Source organism: Excalfactoria chinensis, chromosome 7 (assembly GCF_039878825.1).
Source record: "Excalfactoria chinensis isolate bCotChi1 chromosome 7, bCotChi1.hap2, whole genome shotgun sequence".
NCBI classification, from domain to species: Eukaryota; Metazoa; Chordata; class Aves; order Galliformes; family Phasianidae; genus Excalfactoria; species Excalfactoria chinensis.
Genome location: NC_092831.1, coordinates 25,608,716 through 25,625,024, shown reverse-complemented (window position 1 = coordinate 25,625,024; position 16,309 = coordinate 25,608,716). Strand labels below are relative to the sequence as shown.

Here is a 16,309-nt window from a genome sequence, read left to right as displayed (position 1 = left end):
AAATTCCTAGGAAAAGCAGAGATTTAGAAAGAAATCTTACTTCAACAAGCTGCTTTTAGATCACAGCAAAGCAAACTGTGAAGGAGAGAGTCCCTTCCAACGCTTCTCTCTCAGAAGGATGCATTCCCAGCTCACACTTCAAACCAGCCAGCAAACCTCTGCTTGGTTTGACCCATGCAAGGTCAGGCAGTGACCTGCTCAGCTCCATGCCTGCAGCACACAAAGAGAAAAGGCAATTAGAAGGAGAGGACAGGGAAAGTTTAGGCAGGGTCCTGCCCATCCCTGGGGTCTGATGGGCATGGGGTCCCCGACACTGATTTCTCCCTTTCCCTGTCCCGCTGGCTGCAGCATTCCTGTGCTCTGTGCAGCTGCCAGCACCAGCCGCAATTTCCTTTCAAGCAAACCTGCCACCAGCACTTTCTTATTTTCTAGGATTTGCTGCCAGACCTACTTTCTAGTCAGGATTTCAGGGATAATACTCTGCATCCTTCTTCCCATGAACATTTTGAAAGGATTTAGCACGCATTTTCTACCATCAAACTCCCCCCAAAAACTTGCTTGCAAGTATACCCTTCCATTAATTCACCCTTTATTTCTATATTCTTCTCTATCCTCCTTGTGGATATCTGGGAACTCTTTCTGGTAGGACATTGCAGCTCAGTTTCTAGCACCCCATCTATAGTGTATCTTACAAGGTACGAGATTATCACAAGACAACTTCAGGAGGTAGATTTCCTGGCCACTCATGGCTGGTATACTCTGTTTATGTTTTTGGGAAAATGATGGCAAAAATGGTTCTTCCCTTAAGACCCAGATCTGACACCCACCAACTTACTTCCAAGAAATCGAAGGGATCTGCAGACGATTGTTGCCACGTGGCACACGTCCTTCTCTCTGCCTTTACTCCAGCATCGCACCATGGATGCACACAGCAACACAGCTGATGGCTTGAAGAACAGGGCTGGCATCTTCTCAGGCACCCCAAACCTGTAGCTGACGCTTCCTCTTCCTGCTTTTCTTTGCAGTCATGGACATCTGCCTGCTGCAGAAGGAGGAGGGGACCTGCAGGAACTTTGTGCTCAAATGGCATTATGACCTGAAGACCAAGAGCTGTGCCAGGTTCTGGTACGGCGGCTGTGGAGGCAACGAGAACAGATTCAACACACAGAAAGAATGTGAGAAAGCCTGCAGCCCTGGTAAGCACCCAGATATGGGCAAAAAAGTGCTGGGTCCGCAAGTGGACTGAGGGTGGTATGGGCTTTGTAGCAAGGTCACCAGCAGCACCTGCCCTCCCTCAGCATCCTGCTCAGTAACCTCATGTATCTTCCCCTTCTCCATCAAACTTCTTCAGGTAACATCAGCCCTGGCGTGGTGACGACGATAGGAACATAGAGCCAACAACCTGCCAACACATACCTCTGAGACAGCCAGGAGCATCCACCGTTGCCACCTTACCCCAATAGAAGCTAAGGGTATAGACGACCTTGCACTGTACTATTTCATGCTTTTAACTTCCGAAGCAAACCTTAAAGAAAAGGTTTTGCTGCATGACCTATCAATATGGTGCTAAACTGTTTGTGGACTGAGTGCTACGTGTGTCCGGGATATATTGTATAGCTTCAACATTACAAAATATTTACCTGATTGCAGATTGTTATTGTGTCTGAACACGTCTCTAAATTACCCTCTCTTTCCGATTCCATCAGCCTGCCTATCTAAGGCAGCAGAAAAATTAGCAATAAAAATAAATAAAAATCATCATAATAATTTCACTGCAACTGTTACATGCTTGCTTTTATCATTTTCATATCTGAGCATAACTGCACGTGGAAGGCCTTTGTGTAAGGGAGTAGCTAATGCTGATAAATAAGCCATTCCATGTTCCGTTCTTCCTTTTTGTTTTTCTCCTTTTGCTGGATCAGATTTTCAAACTACATCTCTCATATGCATTTGTAACATATGTGGCCAACCAAACGAGCAAGGAAAAGGAAGCAAGGTTTCCAAATGCAAATGCACTGCTGGGACCAAGGCCTCAGTTAATGAATTGTTAAATTGTGGTGTAGAATGTCTCCGGCATTCTTCTCATCTTGTATGTTTTATAAAACACAAAGCAAAGCAATTTGGGGTGAGGTGGGCTGGTGGGTGAGGGGGGGGGGGGGATTTTATTTTTCTTGTGGATTCTGTGTCAGGAAGTCTATACAAAGAACTTTTAAATAAAGTCTAATGGAGGTTTTGAGAAACTCATGTTTTTGTCCCTCTGTTTGTAAACGTCGTGATGGGCATCGGTTGAGTGATCTGGGTTTGCTGATCCCAATTGCTTTAAGAGGGAGGGAGGTTGTAGTATAGACATACAAGGGGACATCACTGAGAGCCCCATCAAAAGCATGAAGTAGGTGAATACCCAGAAATACCAGTCAGGCAAAACAACCACCAACGTGGTGGGAAGGTGGATCCTCCAAAGCCAGCTTGGTCATTTGAAGCTAATCCAGAAAATGTTCTGCAAAACCTGGCAAAAGCAGCACAAATCAGATGAGAGGTTCCTGGAGAGATAGACAAGGAGGAGCCCTCCTCTTATAACCATATGGAACTGGGACAAGACAGCTGACTGCCTTGGCTTCAGCTCCTGGTGACTCAGAGTGCCATGTACATCTGTCTGTACTCTCTGGTCAGCTTTGGCCCCATTCTCCTGCCCTTTCCCTGCTTGCTCCCTGCAGCTTGCATTGCACTTGCTGCTTCATGCCCTATGCTTTCACTTAACATTACTGAGGCTGCAATGAGCGTGACACACCCTGTATGGATAATGAAGAAAAAAGGGCATCGTGATGCAATTACCAGCTCAGGATTTGCTCTTTCCACTGCCAGGTTGCCCTTTGCTACCACAGCCCAGTGGAGCAATCAGTGCTATGAGGTTCTCATTAAATGAGATGCTTCACAAGTTGGAAGGGATCCATAAGGATCACTGAGCCCAACTCCTGCCTCCACACAGCACCTCTTAGGGCCAGGATGGGGTCCCACATCTCAGTGAGCCTCAGCTCAAAGGGAACTTGGCAATGCTTCCCACAGCCAAGCAGAGGAGCTAAGGCACTTACAAGGCTAAATAGAGCTGGAAGGACACCTCCAGTTCCCTGTTCAATGCTGCCCCTAAGTCCAGGAGGCTCACCTTGATGTTTTTAGGAGTGCAGACTTTGTGGCAAAGAAAACACATAGGACTGAGATCTGCCCCAGTCTTTTTCCCCAAAAGGATTCACATCTGTAGGTGCTCCTATGCTGTTCTCAGCTCACAGAGCAGCCCAGCTCATGACATTTCCCATCAGTACCCAGCTATTGCTGGGGATGCTGCTTCAGCTGGGCATGAGCTGAGCCCTCACAGTCACGCTTGGGAACCATCCATGAGCCCATCGTTCTCCATTAGAGAACGAGGGAACAGGGAATTGACTTTTTATTGCACTTATTAATATAGTTGTTTCTCATAACGTCTGCACTCAGCTGGAGCTGCCTGGAGGGCAGAGCAGTCTGCCCTGCATTCATTCCAGCGTGCACAGGGGCATGCAGAAAGCACCCTTTTTCAGGGGTCATAAGCCTTGCAAACTGGACCCATCCCATGCTCCTACAAGTTGCCTCCTCCACAGCCTCTCCTTTCAGGTGGGAGCACAGAGGGTTAGGTGGGTTACAACGACCCGTGAATCATCCTTCCCACCCCTCTTTCCCCATCACAGTGACCCTATGTCATGCAGCCTGGGCTTTCCCAAGTGCAGTGGGCGGCCTGGGGCCCCCATGGCCACTCGCCCCTGGGACTGGGAATCGCTTTGCTCTCCTGGGCCTTTTAAGGAAGCACGCTACGCCCTGGGCCCTTGGCCAGTGCGGGGTTACACATGGAAGTCATCTGCAGCTGGGAGCACATCTGCCAGCGTGGCTGCAGGACTGGAGCAGAAGTAAAAATAGCTTGGCACAGATCCGTGTCCCGCCTTGATCAGCGCAGGCGTGCTGCTAGATGCTGCCCTGCAGGAACGTTGCTGGCCTTCCCTACCTCTGCCCTTGTGCTTCCAGGAGGAAACAAAACACTCCTCTAAACTCTGCATTTGCTATTTTATTTTACTTACAAACTCAATTCTAATATAGCTGTTCTTGCACGAGCTGCCCGTGTTTGTCCTGTCTTCCATCCTCTTCCTGCGCTGGCTTCTGGAGTAGCCGTTGGGTAGGTGTCTGTCCATCCTTCTCCTTTTGTCCCTCTGTCGCAGGGAGGTGGTGGAGTCATCAAGCCTGGAGGCAGGCAAGAAACATTTAGGTATTATAAAAAGGGACACGGCTTAGTAGGGAAATAATGGTGGTATGTGAATGGTTGGACTGGATGCTCTTAGAGGTCTTTTCCAACCTCGGTGATTCCATGATTCTATGATCACCCCTCACTTGTGTAGGCGACAGCCAGCTGCAGAGCAGGTGGGGAGTGCTCACAAAATGGCAGGAGTCAGCAGGCAGGAGGCTCAGCCCTCCGAGCAGCAGTGCCCAGGGCTGAGCTGTATGTCATGGGGTAAATGGCAATTAGTTGGGACCATGCTCCAGCAGCAGGGTGATTTATGAGACGGCGGGAGCAGGTCTTTCCTTCACTTAAGCAGAGCAGATCTGAAACAGATGTCTAACCTTTATCTCAATCGTTGCAGAGACAGAGAAGCAGACAGGGGAGAGAGAAAGACATTTGAGTTTCCATTGGCTGCTGCTTCGCTGTCTTCCAAAGTCAGCTCATAAAGAAAAATGAACACCATCAGCCAGGAAACTTTGCTTTGGTGAACTATATGTTTTGTTTTGACATTGGCTGCTATAGCGACCACGCTGAAATAAAAGTGCAGCCGGCTGTGATGACCTCATTCTGTTACTCCATTAAAATCCTGTATCACAAAGATGAAACCCTGGAAGATTAGAGTCTGAAGATTTGCACATAGGCATATCTATCACTCTAGTGTCCTGGGGAGCAGGGCTGAGGAAGGGTGAGTGGAAGGAGAAGCAGGTTCTGGAGGCAGCCCTGTACTGCTGGTGGATATAGAATCATAGAATTGAATGAATTGGAAGGGACCCTTTCAAAGGCCATCTAGTTCACCTCCCAAGCAGTGAACAGGGACACTTACAGCTAGGTCAGCTTGTTCAGGGCACAGTCCAAGACATGAAGATCTCCATTGCAGGAAAGTACAGGCCAAATACATTATCGCTCCTGAAATAAGATATGAATAGCTTCAGCATGTAAGTAAGCAATATAAATCATACCGTCTATGCATGGTATCTTCCAGTTTGAGCACGGCCAGTGAACTGGAGTGGACATACAAATCTGAAAGGCCACAAAGAAGTTGCTAGGGAGGAAGGCAGCAGTTTGTTATTTCTGAAATATTAGTCTAGTTTTCCAGTGGTGATTAATTCTGCAGATGGGGAGGTTGCATTGGAGGTTAATGAAAAAAACAATTAGCACTGCATTCAATTGACTGCAACTTCGCAGAGGGCACGGAACAGCCTGATTTTCAAATAAGTAGACTGCTGCCACTCTCCAGCATCCCATTGCAGCCCCGCAAGCTTGCTGCTTCTCCCAGCCCTTGGAGCATGCCCATACTTACTGAGAGTTCAATTGCAGTATGTGCAAATCTGGGATGAAAGCGTTATTGCTTACAGTGGAGCAAGCAAAAGTTAAAACAAGGGCCATTTGGAAAGGCACGTTAAATACGCTTGCTCATTACTTGCACATTTTTCCTTGGAAACCTGGCAGGTTTCATAGCAGGGGCAATTTCTAAGTAAATGATGATCAGTGTTCTAAGAGAGGTATTTTTGCAGCAATTCTTACTCGTTATTTGTCTCTCAGAGTGAAACTGGCAAACAAGACATGGGGGAAAGGCAGAGGAACAGCTTCAAAGGTGCTCCCTTAGGAGCACCCTTTCTTTGCACTTAAGCCTGACTTCAGATGCTTAAAAGCAGCAAATAGCACAAAGGTTTTACCAAGAAGAACCCCTCACCATGTCTCTGAGGCATTTCAGTTTCCTCCACAGTGGTATAACATAAATGAGCAAGGATGCCAGGCATGGTACTGGCTACAGCTTGGGGAAGGGCACTGAGGTTACCCCAGGATGAAGAGCCTGACGTGGGGCTACTTCCCACTCTCAGTACACTGCTTCCAACCTGCCCAACACTGTCTCTACTAATCACTTTCCTATCACTTGAGATATTCAGAGCCTTCTCATTTCCAGAGCACCCCTGGCCCATTTGGCTCCTCAACCATCGCTCCCAGTTTAAGACCTGCCTCGCTCATTTTGGCACCACCAGGAAGCAGCATATTGAAAACGGCACCTGGTTTCCACCTGCCTCCCTTCTGCAAAAAGCTCCTTTCCTTCTTTTTTTGGGGGAAAAAGAAATTAGAAAAAAATAAAATAAAATAAATTAAGGACATTTTTCACGTAGCCCAGAGCCAAGCTCATTGCGAAAGAGCGCGCCGTGTTCTGGTCAGCCCCATCCATTGTCCTACAGCTGTGTTCCACTGCAGAACTGCTGCTAGTGGTCACGTAAAAACAGGGCTGAGAACATCCCCTCTTGCAAATCCTTTTGACAGCCAGCCCCTGGCAGTGGCACTCACTACCACGAGTGGGGCTGTTGTTGGCAATCTCTGCTCCCTGTCCCATCGCCAGACTTGGCAAATAAGGTTGTGGTGCTAACACTGCAGGATGCGAGGAGTTTTAAGCCACTCTGATCCCTGTGCAAAGCCCAAACCACAAGGAGAGGTTCAGGGCAATGTGGAACCCAAGGAACACACTACATTCAGAGAGAGGTGTAGGTGGGAAGAGCGTTGCTCCCATAGATGTAGACCGGAAAAGATGAGCAGAAAGGATTTGCTTCCGCAGAAAACCCATCTCCTGAGCTGCTCCCTCTCAGACTCAGCTAACTACGTGTCCGTCTGCACCAGCAATCCCAGGAATTTCCACTGCACCCTGCTCAGGAAATCTCTGCATTTTTTAAAAGACGTGCCTATGGAGGGACACCAATTGCTCTGTGAGTGTGTGAGCGCTGGGGAAGGGAGAGCCCAGGAAAAAAAAAAAAGAAATATCCCAAGCAACAAGGCTGGTTGGAAAAAGCAGTCAGGAGTTTGAAGCACATCCAGACCACTGCTCTGGAAATCAGGCCGAAAAATCTTGTGACATCAGGCTCTCTGCGGAGATGGCTGCTATTTCCCAGCTGGAAAGCCCTGGGAATGTCACTAGCAGCCCACGGAACTGGGAAAATGAGGGCACGCCACCAAACAGCATTGTGCAGTGAGCTGCTATTGAGCACTAAGGTAAGCTGCAGCAGTGCAGTCTGTAGTGCATGAAATGCAAACAGCACTCCATCAATCATTTGCACTAAGACTTCCAAGCGCTCCCAGCACTTTGAGACAGCACAGGAGGTTGCTTTTTTGGAGGCATCATAGAATCATTCAGATTAGAAAAGTCCTCTCAGATCACCCAGACCAAATCCAGCCCACCCCACCGTGCCTACTGCCCACACCCCCATGGTTATGGAACACCTCCAGAGACAGTGAACCCAACACCTACCTGGGCAGCTGTGCCACTGCAGCATCCCTCTTTCTGAGATAAATGGTTCCTATCTGTGTGAGAGATCTGGAGTTTGGCATTTCCTGCAAGATGAAATGGTTGCAGCAAGCGGGAAATTGTCTGTCGCTGGGATGTTATAGGACGGCGGGATGAAAATCAAAGCCCCACTGATACTTTCAAGTGCTGGAAAGCCACTCGTAAATGCCTTCAGATACCTGTGCCAAGAGAGACAGCAATCCAAGGCTTGTCACTGGTCACATTCCCCAGGAACAATAACAAATCTGGGGAGCTATCAACAGGGACAAGAAAAACTTAGGATTTAAATATAAAAGAGAGGTTGTCAAGCCTGTTGAGCAGCTGACTTCACAGGACGATGGATACAGGCATGGATGTGAGTGATGGCAGCCAAGAGAGCAGTAAGCCCGGATCCCAGAGGTTGTTCAACTGTTGTCTATGTCGAATCATAGAACTGAGTTGGAACAGACGTTATCCAGTCCAACTCTCCTGCAATGAACAGGGACACCTACAGCTCCATCAGGTGCTCAGAGCCCCATCCAGCCTGACCTTGAATGTCTCCAGGAATGGGACATCCACCACCTCTCTGGACAACCTGTGCCAGTGCTTCACTACTCTTACAGTTAAAGAAAACACCTTCCTTATATCCAACACAAATCTCTCCTCTTTCAGTTTGAAAGTATTTCCCCTTCTCCTGTCACCAGAAACCCTGCTGAAGTGTCTGTCCCCTTCTTTCTTATAGCCCCCCTTAACATACTGGAAGGACACTATCAGGTCTCCCTGAAGCCTTCTTTTCTCCAATCTGAACAACCACAGCCCTCTCAGTATCCTGTCCCCTGCAAACACTTCATTCTTGCCAGTCCTTTTGCTCCTGTAAGATGCTCTGCACTTCTACAGACTGTTGGACTCCCATCCTCTGCTGCCATCCCTTTGGGTCCACGCCAGACCTTGGTACCCAGGAGCTCAGAGCAGCGCTGGCTATTTTGGTTAACTGACAAAAACCAAAAGCTGTGTAGTTCCTCATTATTATTATTATTTGCTTGCTTGCTGACCTGAGCTTAATTTTATATATATACATATATATATACATTTAATCTATTTTTGTTGAAGAGAAGGTACTTGCTAAGGGACATCTGTTTGCAAAGGGACATTTGCTCACAAAGCCAAAAGACAGCCAACAAAGGAGTGTGTCTGCAAAGCAGGCTCTGCAAACTGGAGCTGTTTTGAGCCCCCAGGCTCCCCCCAGCACTATCCCACCCCACCCCATCCACCCAGTGGCTCCAGCCCCACGCGGCTGCCCCACAGCCCCAGCACCCCCAGGCTGAGCCCCAGCCGGCGTCGTGCTGCCTCCCCCGCAGATCCGGGACCCGGCAGCGAGCAGCCTTAGCTCATCGCTGGGGCACAGCCAGCCTGGAGTGGGAGGGAAGAGAAGGGGAAGGCAGCACGGGGGATAGGAGGGCTGGAAAGGGAGGAAAGAAGGAAAGAAGCCTGAGAACAACTCTAGATGAGGCTACAGTGACTAAGAAAGAGGACAAAATGGGGATTGGGGGAAAGACCACTGAGGTAGGTTAGCAAAACAGCCTGCCAGAAAACTTCCCCAGGAACTGAGGGAAAATCACTGTTGCTTCAGTTCAGACAAGCTCTGCTGAATCATATGATGTGCTTCGAACCCTGTGTGTGTTTGATGTTTGTAGGTGTAGGTACAGAGCCAAGGGTCACCCTTTGGGATTTCAAGCATGCCTTTGCTAATCATGAGGTTTGCAGGGGAATACAACTGCAGCACACGCTCATAGAGCAAGGGATGAAAACCAATACCATACTACTTGTAGGAGAAATTGGAGGTAACTTACACACAGCAGATATGGCAAACTGTGCATCAGGTAAGAACATTTCTAGCTCTGGGAAAGGTGCTTTTGTCACAAAGCTCTTGGCTTAAGATACATTACGTAGATCCTACTGATTCCTTCACTGCTATTTTTCTTGCTCCGAGGTCCAGGCATACTGGAAATAAAGGAGAACATGGTTAACAGATTTAACATAACTGTGATCTACGCTGGGCTCACACAGAATGCGGGACACTACATGGAGACATTTGCCATGTGGACAGCACTAGAGACATTCAAGGCCAAGCTAGACAGGGCTCTGAGCACCTGATGGAGCTGTGGGTGTCCCTTTTCATTGCAGGGGAGTTGGACCAGATGGCCTTTAAAGATCCATTCCAACTCACGTGATTCTACGGAACCCCGCAGAGGGTCCAGTATTCCTCATCTGGATGTGGCACAGGTCACTGGCAAGGTCTCTTAACCTGTCTCTTAACCTCTGAGAATAGCCAAGACATCTATGGCACAGAACCGTATTTGTCCTTGTGGAAGACAGCTCATGTGATAGAGCTGGGGTGCATGGCCAGAAGCAGTAAACCACTCAGGTGGTATCAGTGATGCCAACATGGGATGACCAAGAAAATCAAACCCTTATGTGGCAATGGCCAGCCCGCCTGCACTGCAGTTTCTGGAAGTGATTTTATTAATGAGGCAGCATGGGTAACGGGCTCTCCCTCCTGATGGCTTGCTGGGAGGTTCTGAGATGAACCAAGCCCTGCTAATCTTTTGTAAATGTGAGAAAAGCAAGCAAGGCTTAGGCACACTTCAAGCTGTTTCTCATTAGCGTGGGAACTGGAGGCGTGCTGCAGAGATGCTCCTCAAAATGGGGCACCCAGCCCCTTTGGTACGGGAATGCAGAGCTAGCTCTCTGTCTTTCTGCAGCAGATACCCTTTCTACTCCTCAGCACAGCCAAGGGGTCCAGCAGGGAAACCCAAACATTGCAGCTCATCACCCACACTGAAGGTAAAACTCTGCTTCCCAGGCACCTCATCACCAGCACTGCTGCATCCGTGCTGGTGCCAGGAGCAGCCAAACCCTGAAAGGTCAGGGCAGGACATCCACAAGAAGGGCTGGGAGCGTGGAAACACGGGGCAGGGAGTGGAGCCGATGCACTTTGGAAGAGCTGAGGAATGAGAAGCATGATGTATGAGCAGAGCCAGCGAGTGGGGAAGGAGACGGGCGCCCAAGCTATCGGCCTGTTTGCAATCAGTGCAGGGATGGTAGCAGCCCAGCCGCCAGAGACACGTAAAACAATTTGAAAAGCTGCTGGAAATGGGCTGCAGGCAGAAGCTTGCTCTGACTCAGGTTTACTACTCCAGCACATATTTCCTATTAAAAACACAAACCTAATCCTTGTAACAAGGAGCACCAGGTAGTGTGGCCCAGGGAAGCATCACCTTTGTGCTCTCATATGAATTTAAGAATAGTTTATCCCTCCTCAATATCAAGGGCAAACTAGAAAAAAGAGTGAGAAAACTCTCTGGTTTGCTTTCATTCTGGAAGGGAGGAGAAACTCCTGTGCCTGTGTTGGTGTGGCGTTTCAGGAGGAGGGTCCCAGGCTGAGTGGAAAATAGCAGCAAGGCTCATTCAGTTGCAGTGGGGGAGCTTTGCGTTATGGTGTGGTCTTTACCTTAGGAAAGCCAAGAAGAATGCTTGGGAGGAAAGAGAGGCTGAGCACCTCTTAAACCTCCTGCAGCCCAACAAGAAGAATTGCAACAGCTGGAAAATCCCTCCAGCTCCAACCACAGCCAATGCTCTGTGAGTCAGATTCAATCTGAGTTTTGGGGTCCAGAAGGACAAAGGCCAGACCTGGATGCATCCAAGGCCAGACTGGATGTGGCTCTGGGCAACCCGGTCTGGTAGTTGGCAACCCTACACATAGCATGGGGAATGAAACTGGATGATTTTTGTGGTCCTTTTCAACCCAGGCCATTCTATGATTCATCTGGTGATAGCCACCAGTGGTCCTTATCTCCCTGTCCAGAGAGGACCTGGCTGTTGGCAAGGAGTAGAAGAGATGTAAAATGTTTTTTTAAATGGGAACCAGCATGCCACAAGCAGCTTTCACCAATACAATTGATTGGTGCAACGCTGGGAGCTTTGTATTCTGTTTTGCTTCTGTCCCTACAGAAGTGTTTTGGCAATGGTTGAACAGGGTTGACTTACTCACAGAGACCCTGGAGGCTAACAAGGCAGCATTTAAACCCCACCAAGGTCAACCAAAATGGATTTCAGCTACAGAGGGATGGTTTTGAGCACAGGCCAGCAAGGATCTGCTGAATCAGAGTGGGATGGGTGGGGAGGGAAGAGGAGGAACAACTCTGTTTTCAAATGGAAAATATTTTAAGACCCCTTCTGAAGCCAACTGCACAAAGTCTCACTGCATCCTTCCAGAGCTACCAGCTGCCAGGGCAGTTTCAGGTGTGCAAACAATGAGAAACCTCCTCTATGGGACTCCAATGGAACCCCAGAGGGATTCAGCTCCACCATAAATCACTAGGGGTGAGACCCTCCCTGCCTGCACCCCACTGACATTCAAGGGATGCACCTTTTCCAGGGCAGCCTCCAGCTCACATGGTCTATTCTTTGGAAAGACACAAAATAAACCACGTTACCCTGGACTTTCTCCTCCTCCGAAGGACTTCATCCAGCGGTTTTCCTGGCCGCAAGCTGCTCTCAGGAAGCTGTTTGTAACAGTGGCATGGGGTCATTCTTCTTTCTGCTTTTCCTCGTTGTGAGCTTGCTGCATCCCAGCTGCTGGGTATATAATATATATATATTAAACTCTCTACATAGTAAACAAAATATCCATTCCTGTATGTATATATATATGTATATATATACACATATATATATATAATAAACCCCCTCAGCCCGTGGATGTTATTTTCCAGAAACTCAAGGATAGCGACCAACCGATCTCAGGCAGAACTTCTAGTAATTTCCTCCAGTTATCAGCTTTTTCCCTTACTTCATGTACACCAGACTCTGCAGGAAGCTTTGCCATGCCATGAGGTTGTTCATGTTTCACAGAAGCGCCAAACACCTTCTTGCAACAGAGACCGCCTGCCTGTGCTTACAGAAAGCCAGCACTGTCAAGTCAGACTTTAGTCATTGCTGGAGACATGTGGGGTGACATATAATGTTAATTAAGGGAAATCTAAGTCATACAATGGCTGTTTATGTACCTACTCAGCACAGCACACTTCAGGCCTCCTGGGGTCCTGCTTTCCTCGGTAGACAGGGAAACACGTAGCTAGACATGAGCACAGACTGGGTTTCATTGCTGCATTAATGAACTGTCACTGCCACCAAACCTTTGGTCACACATTAACAAAGCACAGCCCTGGTCATGCATCCCATGCTCCCTGAGCTGCACATGTGGATGCTTCATGTTGCCCACGTGGAGCACAGAAAAGAGAGGCCCCAGGCTTTGCTTTGGCTTTGTCCCCTCTGATTCCCTGGGGATCCCCCCTGGGGACTTAGCAATGGGGAGAGCCACAGTGAAACGTTTTGCTTTCCTCCCAGCAGCACAAGGTTGAGCACCGGGCTGAAAATGTGTCCTCAAAAGCTTGGTCATTTGGCTGTTTTCCCTCTCATTTTTCAGCAGAAAGGCTCGGGCGATATTTCACAGCAAATAAAATCCAGGCATGAGAGCCTGACTTTCCTGGCGGCCAATGGGGTGCAGAACTGGCTGGTAGCCCCATGCTGCTGGGATGCACTGGAAAAATCTTCCCCGCATGAAGGGAACCAGTTCAGAGCTGGAAACCAGGATTCTGTTATAAACAGCCCCTACACCTCAGGACAGGAGAAAAAAGATTTTCTATGATACAGCTTAAATAAGGAAAAAAAAAGAAAACAACCAGTGAAAGCCTACATATACCACACAACTTGGTGGCTGTGATTTTGCTAAAGAGCCTTTTTGCAGAGGCACATGGTGATATGTGATCCTTCCTAAGCAAAAACCTGCCCTCAGGCTGAACCTGCTGTCTCCCAGGGAGGAAGAAAAGCTCTCTGAGTGATGAGCTGGCAGGTGGACAGGAGGCAACAACATGGATGTGGTTGGGAAGCGGAGAGACCTGTGCCTGTGGGAGCAGCTGTGTTTCCTACAGGTCCTACAGTGTGTAAGTTTGGACAGGAACATGGGGTGCTGGGGGCATGAGGGGATGCAAAAGGGTAAACCACACCCTACATTAATTGTTCGTTATAGAATCATAGTACTATGGAATGGTTTAGGGCAGAAGGGATTCCAAAGCTCACCAATCCCAACCGTGGCCATGGGCAGGGACATCTCCTACAGAGCAGGCTGCCCAGCCTATAGGGGTGCTCTGGGAGGACCCCCAGCCTCGGGGAGGTCAGGGGACATGTGATCAGCCCAGTCAGCTAACTGCATACTGAGTATATCTGCTGCTTCAAGCAGTGGCTGCTCCCTCTCCCAGTACGAGCCTGGCAGCAGACCAGGGAACAACATTAGTGAAGTAAAAGATTCAATTATTTAATTCAGTTCCTTAACGCTCTGAAAATGAGCACAGTTTGCCAAATCAAACACTGGCACAAGTGGGAGGGAAAAAGTTAGGTGCGCTTTTGATTTACTTGCTGGCTGCAAGCCTCCCTCTGGAGATGCCTTTCTTTTACAGCTGTTATCAGTTCATCTCATCAAGTGAAGATGATAACAAGGTACTCACATGCTTTTTGGATGTGCTTCCCAGTTTGTGCCGGATGGGTGACAGAGGCTTGGTCCTCTTCTGCTCAGGGGTACAAAAGGAGAAGGCAAAGAGAAAAAAGTAAGGTGTCCAAGTCTACGCTGACCTAAGCACACAGCTGGCCAAGTCACCACCCGTGATGCTCTGTGTCCAAAACTCAAATTATCCACTCTCCACGTAGCTCTGCACCTCCGCTTGGACCCACATGGTCTAAGAAGAGAAAAAAAGTACAAAAAGAAACCTGTTTCTTTACTTACATTCTTACATTTTTACAAGAAACTTTCAGTCTTACAAGCTGATTCCTGCTGTTATGCGCTCATGGGTATGAGCATCCAGTACACAGCAGTGTAAGGGGAACAAGGCAAGCCCTCTTCTATCCACGTAGTACAGAGTAAGTCATCCAGCAAGGCAGGGCTTGTGGGGTGACATGGGTTTTCTATATCCCCATTTGGGACATGCTTGAATTAAGACTCAATAAAGTCACGTGTGATCCCTCACCAGCCCAATTCTTTTAGCAAAGCTAGGAGCATTCCACAGCATTCGCTATGGCCTGAGCCGAGCCCTGCTGGAGCCAAGCCTCTGAAGAAGCAGAGGTGTGAACTGGTAGAATGTGGAAGCAATTTCACAAACCTTTCATTTGTTTGTAGGAAAATCCAAAGAAAAGGCAGAGAGCACAGACAACAGGTGGCAGAACACAGCCCAGTGCTGCTAGCATGCACAACACATTCCTCTGGACACCTCCAAAGCAATTTGGAAGAGCTCAGTCCTAGAAAGGCTACCAGCGTGTTACTTACCTGCAAGCATGGGCATGCAGTGCTTATTATGTAGCCTTGCAGCTGGACTACGTCCATCACAGAGGTGCAAGCACTGACGCTTAGTGATGGACTGGGAGCAAAGTGATCTCTTTGCTCCACCAGCGTCTAGCATGTAGGTTTCCCTATCAGCTCTGGGTACACCAGTACTGCCCCACAAATTCTGACTCCACCTTCCCAGTGCAGGAAGGAAAAGAAAATCACATAACAAGAATAAAGTGGTGCCCAAGGCTTCAATGGGGGAAGCACAATCAGGAAATGAGCTTCACCAGCAGCTCTGGAGCATGCCCTTGTTAACTACTACAAAGGAAGACAACCACTGCCAGTGCTTCTAGTGAGTAACATCCATTCTGAAAAATGCACGTAACTGCTGTACTTTTAAAACATATATGTGTACGATGGTATCTACAGATTGAATCTTCAGCCCAAATTTTGAAGCCATCACAGTGTAAGCCATCTAATTCTCCATTCTGAAAGCCACACTACTGCTACTTTTGTCCAGTAAGAGAAAGCGCTGGGTGGGTGTTTTTTCTGCCTGCCGAGGAGGAATGGCATTTGCCTGAATTTTGCTTTAGGTCACTCCTCGTCATCTACAGCTTGATGTGTAAGAAGCTGTAAATCTCTCTTTTCAGATGTAACTCTCCAGCATTTTCTTCGGCCTCCGAACTTCTCACATGATTGTGCTGGCGCTAACACCAGAAAAGTTTAGTCATGGTTTACATCCCTCCTGTTCCAAGGAAGACAGAAATGAAAACAACCAAATCCAAAGCTAGTTGATGGGCTAAAACCCAGCTCAGAGCAAACGAGCTAGAGAGGCACAGAAAAAGGAGGAATTTGCCCCAGGCAAGATATCTACCAAGTGGGACTTTCTCCATAAATCAAAGGAACATCCAGCTCTACAAAACTTAAGATTCGAGCACATAGTAGAAACCCACAAGGTGATCCCAAGGATCACTGAGGCAGATTCCAGACCTGCGTCCTTTCGTAAAGCAGGGCAGCTTCATTATCATAGTGACCACAATGCTTTTCATTCTTAACTTTCCTATTCTTGAAAGAAAAGAAGGAGAAAGCAAAGTAAAAGAAAATCCCATCAAATGCCTCTCTTGTTTTTAAAGCAGAAATTCTGTTTTGGCAGCTGACACCACTAGAACCAGTTTCTGCTGCAGTGCTGGAATGAAGTCTGCCATGGAGCATGGGCAGATGAAATTTGGGCTTCCCAGCAATTGAACTTCATTCCTCTGCCAGCCAACTCCATGCCCAGCTTGGCTGGGGCACTGTGCTGGAAGACACATCTGCAAACGCTCATGAATACAGCATGAATCAGTGCAAGACTTCATCCATT

The 16,309-nt window shown here is 48.2% G+C and overlaps 1 protein-coding gene and 1 long non-coding RNA gene across 15 annotated transcripts in view; one reads left to right on the top strand and one right to left on the bottom strand.

Moving 5' to 3' along the window:
* COL6A3 (collagen type VI alpha 3 chain) overlaps positions 1-2,119 on the top strand; it is a 52,950-nt gene extending 50,831 nt beyond the window's left edge. For all 13 annotated transcript variants that reach the window (XM_072341415.1, XM_072341413.1, XM_072341411.1 and 10 more), the window contains 2 exons: positions 1,026-1,196; positions 1,352-2,119. In XM_072341415.1, the coding sequence (XP_072197516.1) occupies positions 1,026-1,196; positions 1,352-1,392 (212 nt within the window). In that variant the 3' untranslated portion in view covers positions 1,393-2,119. The remainder of the gene's footprint in view (positions 1-1,025; positions 1,197-1,351) is intronic.
* On the bottom strand, positions 1,007-14,361 carry LOC140254649 (uncharacterized). 2 transcript variants are annotated; one of them, XR_011904280.1, is made up of 7 exons: positions 14,138-14,361; positions 12,068-12,209; positions 9,422-9,572; positions 7,557-7,771; positions 5,121-5,203; positions 4,101-4,260; positions 1,007-1,134 (listed from the first exon to the last, which is right to left on the bottom strand). It is a non-coding gene; the product is annotated as an uncharacterized lncRNA (long non-coding RNA). The 2 variants fall into 2 exon arrangements; XR_011904281.1 differs by lacking the exon at positions 9,422-9,572.
* Positions 14,362-16,309: the final 1,948 nt, after the last annotated feature.